The sequence below is a fragment of the Furipterus horrens genome, unplaced genomic scaffold (genome assembly GCF_987537825.1).
Source record: "Furipterus horrens unplaced genomic scaffold, mFurHor1.1.pri manual_scaffold_5, whole genome shotgun sequence".
NCBI classification, from domain to species: Eukaryota; Metazoa; Chordata; class Mammalia; order Chiroptera; family Furipteridae; genus Furipterus; species Furipterus horrens.
The window spans coordinates 69733221-69752178 of record NW_028327175.1 but is presented as its reverse complement, the minus strand read 5'-3'; the positions used below and the strand labels follow the sequence as shown (position 1 = coordinate 69752178).

Here is an 18958-nt window from a genome sequence, read left to right as displayed (position 1 = left end):
TTTGGTTTACAGTTTAGGTCATTTCAAGTGGTATATAATTAACTATTTGTGCAGAGGTAAAAAAGCACCAAGGATAGTATTTTTTTCACATCATAGATAAAATCACAACAATTTCCCTTTGAAATCTAATCATCTGAAAAAAGCATTTTTTAAATGTTCAATTTTTAAGCTTTCTTAGTGAGATCAACTGATACACTAGAGATACAGAGAGAAAAGAGGTGCTACACAATTCATATATTCCTGCATTGATGATTTTTCTATTTTTATACTTTTCTTCAGATCTAAAAAGAACTCTGAAAATAAGTGTTACATTTATACACTTGTCAACTGTATCTCTTAAAAAGAAACTCTAAGGATGTCGTTCTTGCCAATACATGAAACAAAATTTTCCTGATGACCAAAAGCACCTTATGTAAATATATAATGAAAATATTTTTTACAAATTAATATATAAATTTATGTGCATAAAGGTGTAGATATCCCAGCTGTATATGCAATATGTTAAATAACACAATAAAAAATTCAAAGCACATATTGAAAGAAATAACCCATATCCTGTAACTCTAATTATTAAATATTGCAGCATATATGTAACTGTAACAATGGGGGGGAGGGGTGCTTCTAATCTAAGTGGTCAAAGATATTTCTTTGGAAATGTACCTTTTAAAAAGTCCCAAATATGTAATCCAGACCATCAAATTTCAACCAACGCTACAGGTTTTTAAAGCCAAGATCCAATCCTGTGATAATGAAATGTGTACAGAAGCCACTTCACAGATTCTTCACCAAACAGCATTACTGGTGCCACATCGGTACAGGCCAGCTGGGTGTTTATGTACCTTTTCTTTATCACAGGCACATGTAAACATCACAGTAAGAACAGATCTTTTTCACCATAAGTTTTTCTACTCATAAAATGCTAATAACCATTGTGTTAAAACACTTTCAGATGATGACAAAAGTTTCTTACCTGAATATAAACAAAGAATTCTCTAGAAGTCATCTATTTTTAAATGAATATAGAGATATATAAGAAGAAACATAAACTACTTGCTTTGATGGCTTTTAGCCAAGGCTTATTACACATCTTTTTCTAATAAACACGTGATTTTTTTTAAGTATGAGGAATTTCAGCTCCTGGTAGATTTCATTTCTTCTTCCCAATGTTTTTTTTGTGTTCATGCATTTCTGTTTTGCTACTTATACTCTTTTTCCGGGATGAGGTATTAGAAACAACTGCACTAGAGGGTCCACTGGTAGCTAAAAAACAAACAGACAAAACTATTGCTTAGATTTTCATAAGCAATCCAAGTTTAAATAATACAGCTGAGTGACAAAATATTTTTTATATTATAACTGTAATGTAAATGAAACACTGTAAACATTTAATAGAGCATTTTTAACCTTTTACTTTTTAGAATTTAACACCAATACAGAAAATTAATGTCAATGGGCTGAGTTCACAAAACAAATTTCTTTTCACTCTACATTCTTCCTGGGAAACTAATTTATTCCATCATTTTAAACTACCATCTATTATGTTAACAACCTTCAAATTTATACTTCTGGCTCAGACATTTTCCCTTACCTCAAGATCTGTCTATCCTACTAGAAATCTCTGTGTAAGTATCTCATAGGAAACATAAACTTAACATATTTAAAACTGAACTCATCATTTTCCTTATAGACATCTATTTCTCCTGTATCTCCTATCTCATCCTTATCTAAAAAGCTAAAATGTTAGAAAACTAGAAACTTTCTTGGCTTGAACTCATCCTTCTACATGCAAACCAACATCAAATCCTAATGAGTGATCAAAAAGCAATTCTAAGGTGAGTTACACTTCTGTACAGTGCATACGCTCATGCTAGACCCAACCTCCCACATATAGCAAATATTAAGTCTGGACAGAGGATGAATACAACTTCCTGAAGACACTGAAGAGTAAACAAGGGTGGGCGCATACTGGAAAAAATCAACACTTGAAATAAGTGGACATCATGAGATGGATGTGCCCCCCCACCCCAGCTTTAAAGCATTTAGCCTAAGGACAGGACCAGTCTGCATCATGTGAAATGGCTAAAACTCCAACATAAAACTGTCTCACTAGCGTGAAGAACCAGGATACAAGGATTGCGACAACTATAGCTGCTGGAAAGTCAGCTGGGAAATCCCAGAGAGCCCCCAATTCTTTGCATAAACCCTCATCAAAATTATGGCCTGAGCAGAGTCAACTCTAAGAATTTCAGCTAAGGCCAAAGATGTGAAGTGACAGTGGAACTGCCAGCCTCTTCAAGGGTCACAATTTTGCAACCTGAGTTCAGTCAAGGTTAACTCTTTGCTTAAAAAAACAAAACAAAACACAATCTTTTTGGAGGAATATAACAGAAATAACAGAGTCCAAAGTTTCTACAGTCCAATCCAACATTACTCAATATATGAAAAAACAGGAAAACATCTTTCTTCTTGAGAATGCATAAATTCATAGAGACCTATCCTGAGGTCAGCTGGATTAACAGACAAGCAACTTGAAAGTTACTATTTTAACTATACTCAAGAACAAAGGAAAATATATTTATAATTAATAAAAATATAGAAAATCTCTGAAGAAAAACTATAAAGAATACAAAAGAATGTCTAAAACTAAAGAATAAATATCTGAAATAAAAATTCACTCTATGGGTTTAATAGTAGAATGGAAATGACAGGTGAAAGTGAACATCAACAAGGGTTACTACCCCCTCCAGAAAAACCTTTCATATAAAATGGCTAAAATGATTCCTAAGCAAAACAGGAAAGCAAAAGAAGACAGTCCATAAATTAGTTTTAGGAAAAATATGAGTATGAAATATATTTTATTAACACACCTGGGAGGTGGAGAAGACAATTAACAGAAAAAAATACAAATACATCAGTAGGGTCCAGTAAAATTTTTAACCACTAGGATCAAATAACTTTCCAGAGTGTAGTGATCTTACTTAAAAATAGATTACACAGTTTAAAAGCAAGCTAATTGCTATACAGAATCCATAAATTCATACACAAGCCTAACCTGGTTTGCTGCTTGCTTTAGTACTCTTTAAGGTAGCTGGTGGTGTTGGGAGGATCTTTGCAGGTGTGTAGGTATTTAAAGACACTTTTCTTCTCATTACTGGACTGGAACGTGAAACTGAAGAAGCTGAAAAGAAAATAACAAACAAATGTGGTAATTCAATAATTTCCTGCCAAGTCTATCTTTACATTTTAGAATATTTCTTAGGACATATTTAGCGGCCCTGTGAATACACACAATAACAGGGGAAAACAGACAAAGGCAAGGTTTTCAGAGTAAATTCAGCAAATCCATGTTTCCTATAAAAAAGTCTCTCATGTACTCCTAGCCAAATACAGGTTCTGTTTATATTATAAACAATAAACATTTTATTATTCTCCAAAGAATGCCAACAAGAATAGAGCAACAAACTTAATTTTATCCTGCTCTGATAAGAACTCAGATTCTTAAAGAATGGCAGAGAACTGACAGCATAATTTTACTGCTTAGAAACAAAAGACAGAGTCCCAGACTGTTTTTCTCTCAAAAAGATCAAGCAGAGATTCAGGGATAGCTCATCTGTAACACAACGGTCTAAACCATCATATTTAAGAATAAACTGACTACATTACAAATAATCATATAAACCAGATTGTCTTCCTATATTATCCAGCTAGATTTACCTTCATGCAACGGAATTTTAAAGATTTTTCTCTCTCTCTAATAAAGGTGGGGAGATTGAGAAGTGTGAAAAAGAAAGGTAGAGGTAATTCCTGAGTATGGAAGCCTTTGGGGAAGAACAGGCCAGAGCCGGGGAGCTACTGGCATGAGCTTGTGGGTTTGTAAAGAAAGGGAGGTGAGGAGATAAGTTTAAAAAGAATTTTGCCTATAACTATGTCTGGTGCCAGGTGGGTACTAGAAATACCAGGGAACACTTTGTAAAGTACATGAGTCTAACCAGTATGCTGTACACCTAAGGCTAGTACAAAATAATACTGAATGTAAACTGTAATTGGAAAAAAAAAAAGATTTCCTTATTTTTCAGTTTTTGGAGAGGACCTGAGAGCAATAAATAGTGTGTCTCTCAAAAGTCAATATGTGGGCCAATTATGGCAAATGTGCCTTAGGTGGTTGATACCTATACTGAATGGATATAATGACTATAAATTCCACTGGCCGAAGCTCAAAGTAGACACAAAAGTGACAAGAAAGTCCCTGAAACATATAAAGCACCGCACCATTGCGGAACACTTTTCTGCTTGCATTTTTTTATTCTACTGTATGAACTTCCACCTCTAACTTACCCAGTTCAGGTTCCTACACCTTTTCCCCTCCATCTGATATTGTCAGTGCCCCATTATAAGCCATCTGCTAGTTACCACAAAATTAACTTTGTCCTAGGTGAGGAAAAAGCACTTTTGTAATGAGAGGATTAGTAATATTTCCCCTTGTTAACACCACAAAATAAATATAGTTCTATATTATGATGCTACTTCCTTGAAAGTTAGGGAATTAAGTATACATAATGTAAATACATGGTGAGGCAAAAACAGGTTTACAGTTGTGAGTGCATGGAACAGCTTACTCCTGTATTATTATTTATTAATTATTGTATTACTTTCTACACGAACAACTTTAAACCTACTTTTGCCCCACCCTGTATACTGTAATGACTAAATATTAACTCTGGAATTACACTATAAAATACAGGATTCAGATACTTCTATCATAATTGGCACCCTATTTTAATATTCAGGAAGTTTAAAACCCCGCACATCTGAGAAGGCCCGGGTTTCAGTCCCGCTTGCTTACTAACTATAACTACTTCATTTCCTCAGCAGTGTCGTCCTGCTTTTTCCCTCAAACAGTGACCGTTTCTCAAAGGAAATGTTAAATAAAAAGGATCAAAGCAAACGCTCTGGTTGTAACAGCCTTGAACACACATACAGGTTCCTCTCTTTCTCTGGAACCCTTTCCAGAGCTCTTGGGAGTACAGTCTGAAGACCAATGAACTAGATTAGTTCTAAGGTTCACCGGGTCCTATGAACTGCATTAACAATAATTACTTTCTTATCTAGTTCCTTTAGTTAAGTAATGACATAAAATTTTGAAAGCCGGGTGGATTAGAGTACAGCTTATATCTATGATATAGAGAGATTATTAGAAGAATTTAATATTCTTTATTTCATTAATGTACCTCAATATATACTCTGATGAATGGGATTCACTACCACAGATATAAAGCCATCATAAAACAAGTGCCACAGAATAAACCTTCAGAGACGATCTTTTTATAAATATTTCAGCAAAATTCTCTTTCCAAAACAAACACATTATTACTACTGCTATAACCTTTTAGTCATTCCTTAAAAATCTTCTAAATTCTAAATAACACTGATATCTACCCTAAGTTCTTACACTCTCTACGCAAGTTTTAAAATTAAAGCCTACTTCCCAAAACCATTCTTAAAGTGAAATATTTTACAGCATTCATACCAAGATACGTCTCTGTTTTAATTAATGATTGAAAGTTGACCTCTACAAACAGAAGTGGAAGAAAAGGAAAAGGCCACTATACTGCAGAAATGCAGGGGCACTGTTTAGACAGAATGTGAATAGAGTTCTCTCAAATAGTACATGTGGTGGCTCAGGAAAGGAAGGAGAACAACAGAAAGAGTGGCTTTCATTGCAAGACCTCCAGTTTTATTCTTGAGTAAAACATATTTACAGCATTCTCCTTACAAAAAGGAGAATAGTACACAAAGAAAGTTTGTAGCTTTTCTAAGACATGATTAGAACTAGCAAGGTTCTTAACTCTAAGCAGAGCACTCTCTTCCAAAACTAATGCTTCCTACACTGAAAATTCCAATGTGCCAAAGAACCTCATAGAGCTGAAAATGAAAACAGCCACCTGACTTCCTATACCTAAAAAGGTAGCCCTGAATATTTCTCTCAGAATAGTACTGCATGATATTCAAATGTATTACCAACAAACTTTTTCTCAAAAATAAGTTTTGGAAAATCTGGGTACATAAGAAACTTAACCTTTATAACTATATCTCTTTCAAGGGAGGGAGGATATAATTCAGTTTCCCAGACTTATTTAGCCATAAACCCATTTTTATTACACACACAAACTAACCTCTTCAGAATATGTTCCGAAGAACACAACTTGAAAAAATGCTGTCCTAATTTTCTCTCTTTAGTCAAAAGCTCTTTCTGAATCAATGTGAGTACTTACCAAAATGGTGAGGTGATGTGCATATGTACATGTGTGGGTTAATATAGATGGATATTTTACAATTTTTAAGATTATTATAATAGGAATGTGAAAAAAGACCATGACTCTATATATTATGTTGTTGACTTCTATTGCTGGGTCTTAGAGTTTGTTTTTCCTTTTTATATAAAAAAAGAAAGTTTTGAAAGGAGTCACACACAAAAAATATACTATATATTACAACAAAGAATTCCAAATAATGTTCCTTTACAACCCTTTCTGTCCTAAAATTTGATTTGCTAACACTACGTGGGTTTATGCTTTTATAATTCTTTTTATATTCAGATACTATCCACATCCCCCAAATCAAATAATAGCAATAATTATCCTACAAATTTCAGGGGTCGTCTGTGGAACTTCACTTGATGGAGAAGCAATGGAAGCAAGAAATTCATCCACCTGCTTTAAAGACAGGGCATTGTGAAGAGTTTCTAGAGGACAAATAGATGGCACCATGGAATACAATTCAAAGCCTGGAAAACAAAAACAAAAACAGAAGTTGGATATTGAAAAAATCAGAAATTAAAAAGGTAGCAGACCATTGTTTAGAACTGGATAGTTTAGGACTTTTCAATCTATCCCATGCAAACACACGCGGTCTCTGAAGTCATGACACCAGATGCTATGCAGTATGTGTTGGAACAAGATGTGACAAAGATTCATCATTTTAAATGTAATAATCACAAAGTACAGCATGCACACAACTTCATTTTATATTTTTGTAAAATCTAAAAATAATACTTAATACAATTTTTCCGTTTTTTCCTTTTTAAAATCAGTTCTGTTTGATAAGTGAATAGCTGATGCCCGATGCTAAAGGTAACTTGTTGTTGAAAAGCAATTATGTAATTACTTGTGAAGAGTGATTTCATACACTTTTCTAGTCTTACCAAGACCAACAATACTCTCTAACGTGACCCCAAAAGAACATTCATTCATTTACGCCGAAATTAAAATTCCAAAATATATTTCACCTACCTTTCTTGTATTGATACAACAATTCTATTATTGGAAACTTCTAGCTGAGGTAAGTTAGGTCAAATAAAAAGTAATACAAAATACATATATGTTTGCCTTTAACAATGGCACAGAAATACAAAACTTTGATGAAACAAACCATGCAGATATACATTAATACCAACAGTGAAACAGAAGCGTTTAAATATACAGTTTTTTTAAAAAAGCAAATAGGATATAGGTCATTTGCTTTTTATAAAAATGGCTTTCAAAATTGCTTTCATATACAACCAAAATAACAAGTCTTTCTGCATCTACTCTTTCAAAAATGCAAATTAATTTTCTCCAAAGAAAATACTTTTAACACTTAAAATTTTACATAAAGTCCAATATTATTAATTAAAAAGTAAACATTAAACTCAAATAGACTGTGAAATGTCTGCTTCCATAGGCTTGTACTCATTTTAACACTGACTGATATTTATTTAATGTTGGAAGGAAATATTGACCCAAGAACTAATTTTTAGCTAGAATAGAAAACCTTTGGTTAAAAGAGAATCTGCTCTTCCTATGAAAGTAACCAAAAGATTTACAAAACTGATATGTTTGCTTTTCAGGAGCAAACCAAAGCATGACAGAACATTACATATACCTAAAAAACCCAACTATAATACCATAATAGCTAAAGCACCTAAATTAAGCACTAAAGAAATTAAGTTTGCACAAGTACTACTTCTTATTTTTTTAAGTACAAGATTCATGCAAATATGCGCAAACCCTTTCTTTGCAATACACTAAAATTAACAATGTGGTTTTTAATTCTTTCCTTAGAATATTTATAAGTCTTCCGTCACAACTATTTTCCTGCATTTGCCCGTTAGACTTTATAACAGAGAAATGACAATATAATCAAGTTCTTCTGGACTGCATTTTTCCCCATTTATCTCCAGTAAACATTTCCTTTAATGCACAATGAAAGGGTTAGCGCAGCAACTTAAAAAGCCACCCTGCTGTCATGTTTTGAAGCTATAAAAACATACCACTGAAGCCTAGAAATTCCAGAGGAAACGAACCAGCACCTATAAAGGTGTTCTGCACAGAGGCCCAGAAAATAAGGTAAAGCACTGTCAGAAGATAACTTGTTTCACCACGTTCCTTGAACTAAAGATGAAGGCAGGGGTAAGTCCATGATATGTGTTAAGTTGAAAATAACATGAAAGTTAGGGAAAATAAAAAGTGAAAGAGTCAAATGACAATTCATAGGAGAGATAAGACAACACAGTATAAAAAAGGAAAAAAAAAACAAAAGAAATATTTCCAGAGTTGAGCGGCACACGTTTTATCTGCATTAGGTCTCACAACGTGTGGGATACTCACACTCTTTAAAAGCCTACCCCCCAAAAACAAGAGTTATTCTATCTTCTGTTAAATTTAGCAAAAGTACTTTTTGTTTTTAGTTTCAGTAAACACAGATTTCTGCTATATAAAACTTGAAATACTGGCTATAAACACAAGCATTCTGCAAAAAAACTATATTTAGTCATGAACCTAAAAAACTATATTTAGTCATGAACCTGCAATGTTTCTTCTTAGAATTCTGGGACTTCTCTTTTTCTTGAGACTTCAGTTCTTATACATGTGGGTTCCTTAGAAGCCGCAGTTGTACCAAATAAGGACCTTTTTCTTTAAAAAGTAGCACTTACACAGCTACAATGCAGGAAAACACATTAAGCCTTAAGGCTAAATTTTCACTTACTGAGGATGAGATCTTACACTACCGTCAAGAAGCATTAGGGCACTGTAACTGAGGTGTGCTGTTACTGCTGTTAAAGAATTGGAAGGGGAGAATGACTAGAAGCTTGTGTTCAATTCTTTGGCTTCACAGAAGTTTTTGAAAGATCTAACTTGAGTTTTTGAAAGACTTATTTGCAGTTAAGAAGGAAAAAAAAGTTCCAGAAATAAAAATGATGCCTTTATTCTGGATAATAGCAAAAACTTGTATGTTTTCTTTTAAATTCTTTACCCCTGAATTATTTCATAATGATCAGTAAATAATCCTCTAAGCCCATAAGAATAAGCTCTATGTAAATAGCTGTAATAGTGCAGTAATTCAGTTGATAAATAATGGCCACAAAACACTTTCCTGTTCAGCCTCAAAAAACTAATTTAACTGAATCGGCTTTCTAGATTTTTAGCTTAGTCTTCTTCCTGTCAGAATTTCTCCAAATTTTAACAAAGAGTGAAGGTACTAAAAGGCTACATTGTACTACATGAGGACAAAGTGAACACTCGATGACATTTTCAGAGTGCTTCAGACCAAACTGGGTTTTGTTTAAGACAAAGAGCCAGGGACAAATGATGCTACACAGTGAAATCTGCATCCCTAGTTCCCAGGAACTTCTTAAAGACACATCTCATTTGGCTACTTGATGAGTGTGGCTCTGTATTTCTGTTAAATAACTCAATATAACAACCATATAATCAGGAAAGAAATTAACAACAACAACAAAAAAAAAAACCCATCAAAATTATCATGAATTAAGAAAATAAAGAATACTATTTTTTTTTAAGTTTGTGTAAAATGATCACTTCAGAAATTAGAAGGAATTTTCAGGTGCTAATTCAGTATTAAAACTCATGATCATTTGTGTTCATTTAAAAGTTTGATGACTAGTGTTATTATGTAAATTATAGCTGAAAAAGGGAGCTAGACAGTATCACTAGTTTGGGTGAATTATAAGCTGGAATTGTACACCAATTGAAATTAAGGGTGGAGAAATGAATGATACTGCATACCCCAAATTTTGAAATAAAAATAAAAAAGGATGAAGCAGGGGAGTATCTTTTAAAATAAAAGCAAAACGTACCATTGGTTGGGTGTCGAGCAAATGAGATAGAAAACCTTTTAACAGCAGAACCGCGTGTGGCGTCTGAGAAAGAGAAAAACAGGTACCTGAAATTCATAACAGCTACCAAAAGACGGACACTTAAAAAAAGGGGAAAAACAAATATATAAGGAAGTTAGTATTAGGTGACATGCAGAAGGGACAATGAGAGAGGGTAATAAGCCAAATACTAGTTAAAAGAAGTAAAATGGCTTGATGATAGAGGCAAAGTATTTAAAGAAATATACAAAAGAAAGAAAAAGCAGGATGAGCTGGCAATTCTGATAAATCCATGTTTTACTGACTAAAATAAATTCATGGCTACATGAGGAAAAATTTTAAATAAATTTAATCCTGAAAAGGCTAACAAACACTCCTATTTACCAAAGGGACAAGCTTCCATGAGCCTCATGTAATTGAAAAATAAAATAAAACAAAAAAAACAACAACCGCCCCCCCCTAAAAAAAACCCAAACATTCTAAATACTAGAACTTAAGGTATATTAACAGTAGTGAGAGGATCTGCTTCAAATAGGCATTCTAAAATATTCTCATCTTATGTTTATTTTTATAAATATTGCCAATATATGTTTCCTTCTATTTAATAAGTAAAATAAGGATTAGCAGTGAACAAAATTAAAAGATCAAAGAAAGATTATTCCTTATAATATGGCTTATCTAGTATCTAAAAGACTAATATACATGATACAATTCTAAATTTCACATTTCAACAAATTACTCATTGAACAGGTACTGCAAGTCTATCTACAGTTAACTAATGAACATGGATCCAAGCTGTGGATAACAGACAGCATTGACACTCATGTAGGCAAAGGGCGCTAGGATTCCACTTGATTCAGTCAATGGCCTTAGGCCTGCCTTTCTGAAACACTGTATCCTCATGGGTGTGTGCGTGGGTGTAGGTATGAATCTGTGTGTGCATGTGTGCACATACCATCTATGCAGCCAGAAGAGGTCAGCTTTTTACGATGAGTACGAGCATAATCCTGTAGGTTAGGTGCGCTTGAAGAACCCCCGAGCACCGAGGTGCTAAACAGGCCCGCACAGTGAGACCCTGATGGGAGTTAGAGAAAATACATACAACAACGGGTGTTCTTCCATTCACATTGGGAACTCATGCAGCATGCAATAACATGGCTCTTACCACACAGATTTGGCCGTGCCTTGAACAGGCTTACAATCACTTGTAATGTCAACCTGAGTACAATCAACTACTACTATTTATCATATGTACAAATGACAGTATTTAACACTGAACAAATGTTGTCTTTGAAGAAAATATGCCCATACAATAATTAGATTTATATGTATTAAAAGTATTAAAAACTACTACCATAAAAATTAATTTAGGATAAGGGATTCTGTCAATTACTTTGCATGAGCAGGCCACAGAAAAATTCTCTCCTAGCACAAATTAAGTCATATTAAATCAATATTTTTGGATATAGGTCTTTAAATAATCTTTTCTAATGCCCCTGAACTTAAAATTAATATTTGCTATGAAATAATGCAAATGAAAGCTTACTAATGTGCAAGACGACCAGGTGAAAACAATTCCTTTTAGGCCTGGATGCAGGCCTAAATTAGTTTAAATTCCAAAACTTAAATGACTTAAGATCTATACTAAGACCCCAATGAAATACATTATTGCAAATAAAACACAACTAGTAAAAACTAATACTTAATTTGTAGCAAGTCTTTACACCTAAGCAAAACTTTCACCACTGGGTAACTATTAAAAAATTTCTATCTAATACATTATAATACATAAAGGAAGAAGAAATATATATATACATATATGTGTGTGTGTATATATATATATATACACACACACATATATATATTTCTGACAAGGTACTGTGGGAACATTAAAAACTATCAACATAACTATATGTAATTAATTAAGGAAAGATCTTCAAGTAGGTAAGCACCAAAAGTCAGTCATATACTTAGTATAGAGATCATAGTATATACATAGTTGAAACTTAAGTTATTTATGCTTTTATTAAACCTATTTAGACAACTATTTACAGAAAACAACAAGCTATCACCTCATATAGTTTATCAACAATGAGCTTAAAACCAAATAAATTTTGAGAGGTCTTTTTCAATGTTGCTTTGCTTGAGTGTTAGCAAAAACCAACTGTGTTCTATAAGTCAATGAGGAACACTGCTAACTGTGCATTAGTTTTGCTTTGCTTTTCCATAAAGATGATCAAAAGGAAAATTAATAATCCCAGATAGGGTTTGAAACATTCCCCATTTAATTTTTTTCATTCAGAAACGTTTTTAAAAATATATCATAGCATATTTTCATCTTCATCAGCTGGGAAAAAATAAGGTTTCCTTTCTAAATTTAAACATGTTGGGATTTTTAACTTGTAGAATACAAGATTAAAAACTAGCACTGGCAATTGGACTAATAGTTTATATTGTGGGCATTCAAAAGGGTTATAAAACAAAATTAAAGGATATTTCTTGCTCATTTTATCAAAACATTGCTGAATATTTTGTGCTGTACCACTCAACATTTCTGTATTAGTATATGTTAAATAAAAACTAAAGCATAGCATTTGGTCATGCTTTCACCACTGAAGAGTTTTACATGTGTGCAGGATAGTGAGTTTAACGTTTGGAACACAAATTTTTCAGACCACATACCTACTGTAGGGTTCTGCTTCTGTTCCACAAGAGTTCTTGGTGTTCGCAGGTAATTAGTATTTTCAGATACAACCTGCACAAGGAAAGCAAAATAAATGAGGTAAAACAGCAAAATAAATTTGAAAGTCCATATTTCATTTGCAGCCTGTTCCAGACAGACAAAGGTTAATAAGCTGTATGATAAATATTAGTAGAAATACATAAAACATGAAAGATCATGCAAGATCCCCTTCTGAAGGGAGTCCATTTCATATGAAGTCCTTGCAATGAAGTGGTGCGAAGCAGGCATTCAAGAACGAAATAGCATGTATGAAGCAAGACAGATGAAAAGAAACAATTAATAGATATAATTTCACTCTCTCTTAAAAGAAGCCAAATGCCCACTCTTAAACAGCTCCTGTATTTGAAGGGGGAAAAAACAATCACAAACAAAAGAAAAGACAGACAGAGACTGTTGAGGTCACCATACAATTACTGATCCATGCACAGGCTTTATCAGAGTAACCTTTAAATATTCACAGCCTTAATGGATACCATAATCCCTTTTCCTAGAATCAAAAGAATTATATTTCCAAAAGGAAATTGCTGAAATTCTCTGAAAAGTCATGTGTAACAGCAGACCTTTCATTGTAAATAAACAAACAAAAAGCCACAAAAAGCTATTTTAAATTTTCAAATGTCATCACTGAAAGTCCTTCTGAAGTCATTTTATTTGACCCATATTGTTGCTGGGCAGATATACATTGCCCCCTCTGATCTTAAAAAGAGCATTATACAACTAAAAAAAAAAAAGAAAAAGCAATGCATGTATCCCTCCAATAGATACTTTCAGATAATGAAATAATGAGGGAGAAAATGATCAGTATTACATTCATCCTGCTAATTAACACAGGGCCACATAAATTTTGATATTTAAAAAAATGTTCACATTCTCAGCAAATTCCAAGTGAAATTTAAATTTTCAATTATGGGGGGGGACTATTTTTCTTACCATTGAAATATGTAATATTGATTCTGAATGTTTCAAAGGGTAATTAAGTCAAAGAAAAATTTCTTAAAAAAAAATTACTAACAAACTGAAGTACCCGGAGTGTAAATTTATTGATTAATACTTAAATCATGGATATTTAAAACCCTTGCAGTAAAAATGATAAACACATGCAGTGTAAATGATTTCTTTCCCTCAAATATTGTTAGATATCACAAGCATTTTTAAATAAACTCAAAAAAACAAACAAACAAAAAAAAACCGAAGGATTTACTCTGATATAAAATAAGGGATTAGATGTCCTCAAAGATAGCTGTTTGTTGCTCTGAATGCGGGGAGGAAAAATGTTTAATGAAGTAAAGTTTAAAAACCTGTTGCCATGAGCCAAAAATACTGGATGTGAAAGCCAATGATTTGGGGGAGACAGGGGAAGAAGTGATTTGTTCCCCTGATCTGCGTCTTCGACGCCCAGTACCCACGCCACTGGAATAATGCAGCCAGGTACCAGTACCCTCTGGGCTAGACACACTCAGGGGGCTCTCTTCCTGGAAGTGAGAAAGGGGGCAAAAAAAAGAAAAAAAAAAAAGCAGAGCATGCAAAGTTAGATACAACGGAGCCAATGATCAGAAAGAAAAAAAAATACAGTTTGTTCGTATTTGCTTATCAATTTTTTAAAAACTACTAAAAAGTAATTTGGGAGCCAAATATTTCAGTATTTGAGAAACTGACAGGAATGACATAAATCTAATTGTATGTGACAACAATTATAAGAATTATCTTACTGTCTTAGATATACAAAATATATTTACACTGTTTAACAGTTGTCCCTTCCTTCTTAAAACTAAAAATTTTAATAGTTTTTTTATCTTAGCATATTTTAGAATATAAAAGAATTGTTTTATTTTAGATATTGAAGAAGTTACTGGGTAAAGTTTTCAACCCAGAGCATAAAAGAATAATGCAAAGGGTGAAAGAGATTTCAATGTATATAATGTAGAAAAGAAAATCTGTCAGCTAAACACTACAAAAAAAATTAACCATAGGATGGAGTCAAGTGGTACTTCTTTACACTTTCAAGCTATCTATTTGTTTACAACTTCCAAAGATTATTGATAGAGTCCAGTAGGCAAAACATGCAGCAAACATTCTCATTTTACATGTTTGCATGTTCAGGTTTCAGACAGTGAGGACAGAGTAAAATCTACTTGCACAAAATGGAGAGAATAGTCTTTTTCTCTGTGTGTCTTTTGGAAGTACAAACTTCTGATATCCATGGAGGTGGCAGACGCTGGAAAGAGTCTTCAAGGTTTTACTTGAATAATTTACCTTATGGAAGTAAAAGTTTAGCATGGCATAGAAATAATCTCTTGAAAGAAACTATTTTAAGTATTTATGAGAAAAAAATTTATAAACGTGTTCTGCTTTAAAAGTTAACAAAGGGCAGTGATTTTGTTGAAGATTTTACAATAGAGATGAGCTGCAAAATGGTAACTATATCAGTGTTACAGGCTTTTTGGAGTGCAGGAGAGGATTTAATGGTGAAATTCTGATCAATCTGATTAACTGCAGATTGTTTTGTTCAACGACATCAAAATCACTGCCCTCATATAAATGGTTTAGGTTATTGTTTAAAATTAAAGATACCTAAATATAACCCCAGGTTTCATAGTTTTTAATTAAGCTATAATAGAACTAATAACCCATAGTAGCAATTATTAATCATCCTCTATTATAATTAACTTAAAATATTACATTCACAGAAACCCTAACTAGCATACGATTTCCATTATAAAATAACAACCATCTATTGTATTGATGGATGTTTTTTCTATACATTATTGTCAAATTAAGGCACAAATATTTGAAATTTAAGAATCATAAAGCACTTATGTTTGTATAATTCAGGGCTGTAGAAATGAGCAAAATTCTTTTTTGTTTATATTCTTACTCACCAACTATTAGGTAATGTTATACTCCTAAGACTTGGCATATTTAATTAGCAACAAAAATATTTTATAACTTACAAGTTAATGGTTTTTCTGTTTTAAATTCTTGCTTTATACTTTTACTCAAGCATTTAGAAAACATCTGTGAGCACTAATCTCAATAACTTTTTGGGAAATCATCTGAGAAAGAATATAGATAATCCAAAATAAAGGTGTTTAAAGTAGAAAATGTATACACATATTAAAGATTTACTTAGCAAGCTTCATTCCAACTGTTCAACTTTCATTTAAAATGTTATTTTAGTAGCTATTTAAATGCTATTTTATTGTTAATATAACCATTAGCTTTAGTTATTTAATTGTAGATCTTAATACAGAGTTAATTTTATAACTATCTCATCAAATTTTCAAATTCCTATACTGATTTTTACAATCAGGCTAACAATTTAGAATTTCACATCTTAATCTGTAGTGTCATGGAATCAGTTGTTGCTGAAGCATCTCTGGCCATTCCTCTTTACTTTTAACCGAAAATTATTTCTGATCCATTATTCAAAAATTATGTCCTGCTCCATAATTAAATCTGTATTTTCTTTTCTGTTTTATTAAAATATAGTTAGTTTACTTTATGAAAAACATGCTCTGATACATGCACTTACTTCGTTTGTAGCCATTTTCCTAGATCTTGGAAGTGGAGACTTCCTGTGTATATGAATTGGCTCTGATACCATAGGTTTGAATAACAGTACACCTCGATCAACCTCATCTTTTTTAGAAGTATGTGGTTCGTCATCGTTATCAATTTTAACAGACCGCTTGCCTTCATTCTGTGGAAAAAGAATACAACATACAAAATTCAGATAAAAGAACAATCTCTTTTGATGAACAAACTGAACCACCAATTGGTACAGTCACTTAAAACACATATACAAGCTTGTTTATTCAACTGAATTAAGAGCCTAGTATAAGAGCCTAGTATTATTCGGGGTATTATGAGACAGATGACAGTTCCTGACTTTAAAAACATACATATACTCTATGGGAATTTATTCAAAGAAACCTGAAACACTAATTCAAAACAACATAAGCACCCTTGTGTTCACTGCAGCATTATTTACAATTGCCAAGTATAGAACCGGCCCAAGTGTCCATCAATAGATAAGCAAATAAAACAACTATGGGACATTTACACAATAGAATAGGACTCAGCCATAAAAAGGAAGAAAATTTTACCCTTTGCAACTGCATTGATGGATCTGGTAAAATTTATGCTAAGTGAAATAAGCCCATCAGAGAAAGACAAACAGCATATGATTTCATTCATACGTGGAATCTAATGAACACACTGAGCTAACAAGCAAAATGGAGACAGACTTCATAGACTGAAAGTGGGCTGAAAGCCTTGGGGAGGGGGTGTGGTTAGGGGTGAAGCAATAGAGCAAAAAAGAAAAAGGAATCATGGACATAGACAACAGTGTGTTGATTGCAGGCAGGGATGGACATAGGGGAATAAAAGAATAATTGAAAAAAATACAATTAAAAAAAGAAATACACATACTCTATAGAGAAATTAAACAATACAACAAAAAGTCATATAAAACAAAGTGACTAATTAAATTCCATCAAATGCCCAAATAAATAAACAATAATAATAAATATGGTAAAAAAAGAGTAGAGATCAGTTTCATTATACAGGAATGGCATCGACCCAAGTACAATCTAAACTGCATCTTAATTTAGAATACTTAAATTCTACTCCAAATATTTCCAACAAATGTGATGATTGCATATATAAGTAACAATCATTTAATGACTCACTAATATTTACTGAGTGGTACCATGTGTCAGGACACAGATGAATAAGATACAATCCCAGATTGCAAAAATCTGACAGTATATAGTATGGGAGGCATATAAGTTAAAAAATTATGCCACATACCCATCTATAATAGGATGGGCAAATAGGGGAATAGTCAAACAATAAAATACATATTTTAAAGCAATAAGAATGGACAAACTAAAACTAAATAAATTACATCAATAAATCTTATATACATAAACTTAGACAAAAGAAGCCAAGCAGAAATATATAAATCCCTCATTAAACTAAGTGGTATAGAAAATAAAGAGGAACTTCTCTTTAATTGACTAAGGGATATTGAGGAAACCTCTAACAATCAACACAGTTAACAAGTCACTGGAAGACAAGAGTGGTACCATCATTAAATCTGTTCAACATTCTACTAGACATCTGTCATCATTCAGAGATGCAATCATATACACAGAACATCCATATGACTCTATGGATAAATTATTAGAATGATTAACAGCACATAGTAAGGTTGCTAGTTATAAAATCTTTATACAAAAATGAGTTAAATTCAATATGACAATAACAGAAAATGAAATTTAAATATACCATTTATGAAAGCATAAAAATATAATGAACTGAGGAATTAATCTGACAAAGAAGGTACACCACATAAAAAATTCTTATTTTTATCAAAAAGATAGAAAGAATAGCTAAATAAATTTAGAGATATACCAAGTTCTTAGACTAGAAGATCCAACACTGTAAAAGTGTTATTTCTCTCGAAAATGATTTGCAGAGTTTATGTAAGTCTCAAAGTTCCAAAAAGTTCCCTCTGAAAAATTGCCTTTCACTTTAGTTTAAGAATGAATAGGGATGCTTAGAATCAAAACTTCTACTTAACACCACAGTGGTCTAGCTAGTAGCATTTCACCAAAAAGCATATACAAATGGCCAATAAACATATTAAAAGGTGCTAATCCTTACTTGTCATGAGGATAATGTACATTTAACCCACAATAGCACTACATGCCCCCCAAAATAGTTACACAAAAACACTGGTCATATCAAGTGCTGACAAGAATATGGCAGCATCTTTAAAAAACAACTGGGTAAACTATTTGACTATATCTTCTAAAGTTGGATATATGCATACCATCTATGACCCAACAGTGTACTTATGTTTACCAAAAGATTTGTAAAAGAATGTTCATAAAAACATTCATCTTCAGAACTGGAATTGGAAACAAATCACGTAATTATTAAAGTGGAATGGAGTAACAAATTCCATTATATTTAATAGAACTGTAGATGGAAACAAAAATGAACAACGGAATAGATGAATCTCACAAACATAATGAAATTAAAAAGCCAAACCC

General features: G+C 32.6%; 1 protein-coding gene across 3 annotated transcripts in view; it reads right to left on the bottom strand.

The window, feature by feature from the left end:
* Positions 1-880: 880 nt before the first annotated feature.
* Positions 881-18958, bottom strand: part of PPIP5K2 (diphosphoinositol pentakisphosphate kinase 2) — a 63272-nt gene continuing 45194 nt past the window's right edge. The window contains exons 24-32 of one of the 3 annotated variants that reach the window (XM_090276539.1): positions 16429-16596; positions 15033-15149; positions 14195-14368; positions 12836-12908; positions 11109-11228; positions 10136-10198; positions 6644-6784; positions 3053-3178; positions 881-1260 (exon numbers count right to left, since the gene is read on the bottom strand). In XM_090276539.1, coding sequence (XP_090132665.1) covers positions 1148-1260; positions 3053-3178; positions 6644-6784; positions 10136-10198; positions 11109-11228; positions 12836-12908; positions 14195-14368; positions 15033-15149; positions 16429-16596 — 1095 coding nt within the window. In that variant the 3' untranslated portion in view covers positions 881-1147. The remainder of the gene's footprint in view (positions 1261-3052; positions 3179-6643; positions 6785-10135; positions 10199-11108; positions 11229-12835; positions 12909-14194; positions 14369-15032; positions 15150-16428; positions 16597-18958) is intronic. The other 2 variants (XM_090276540.1, XM_090276541.1) reach the window with 2 other exon arrangements.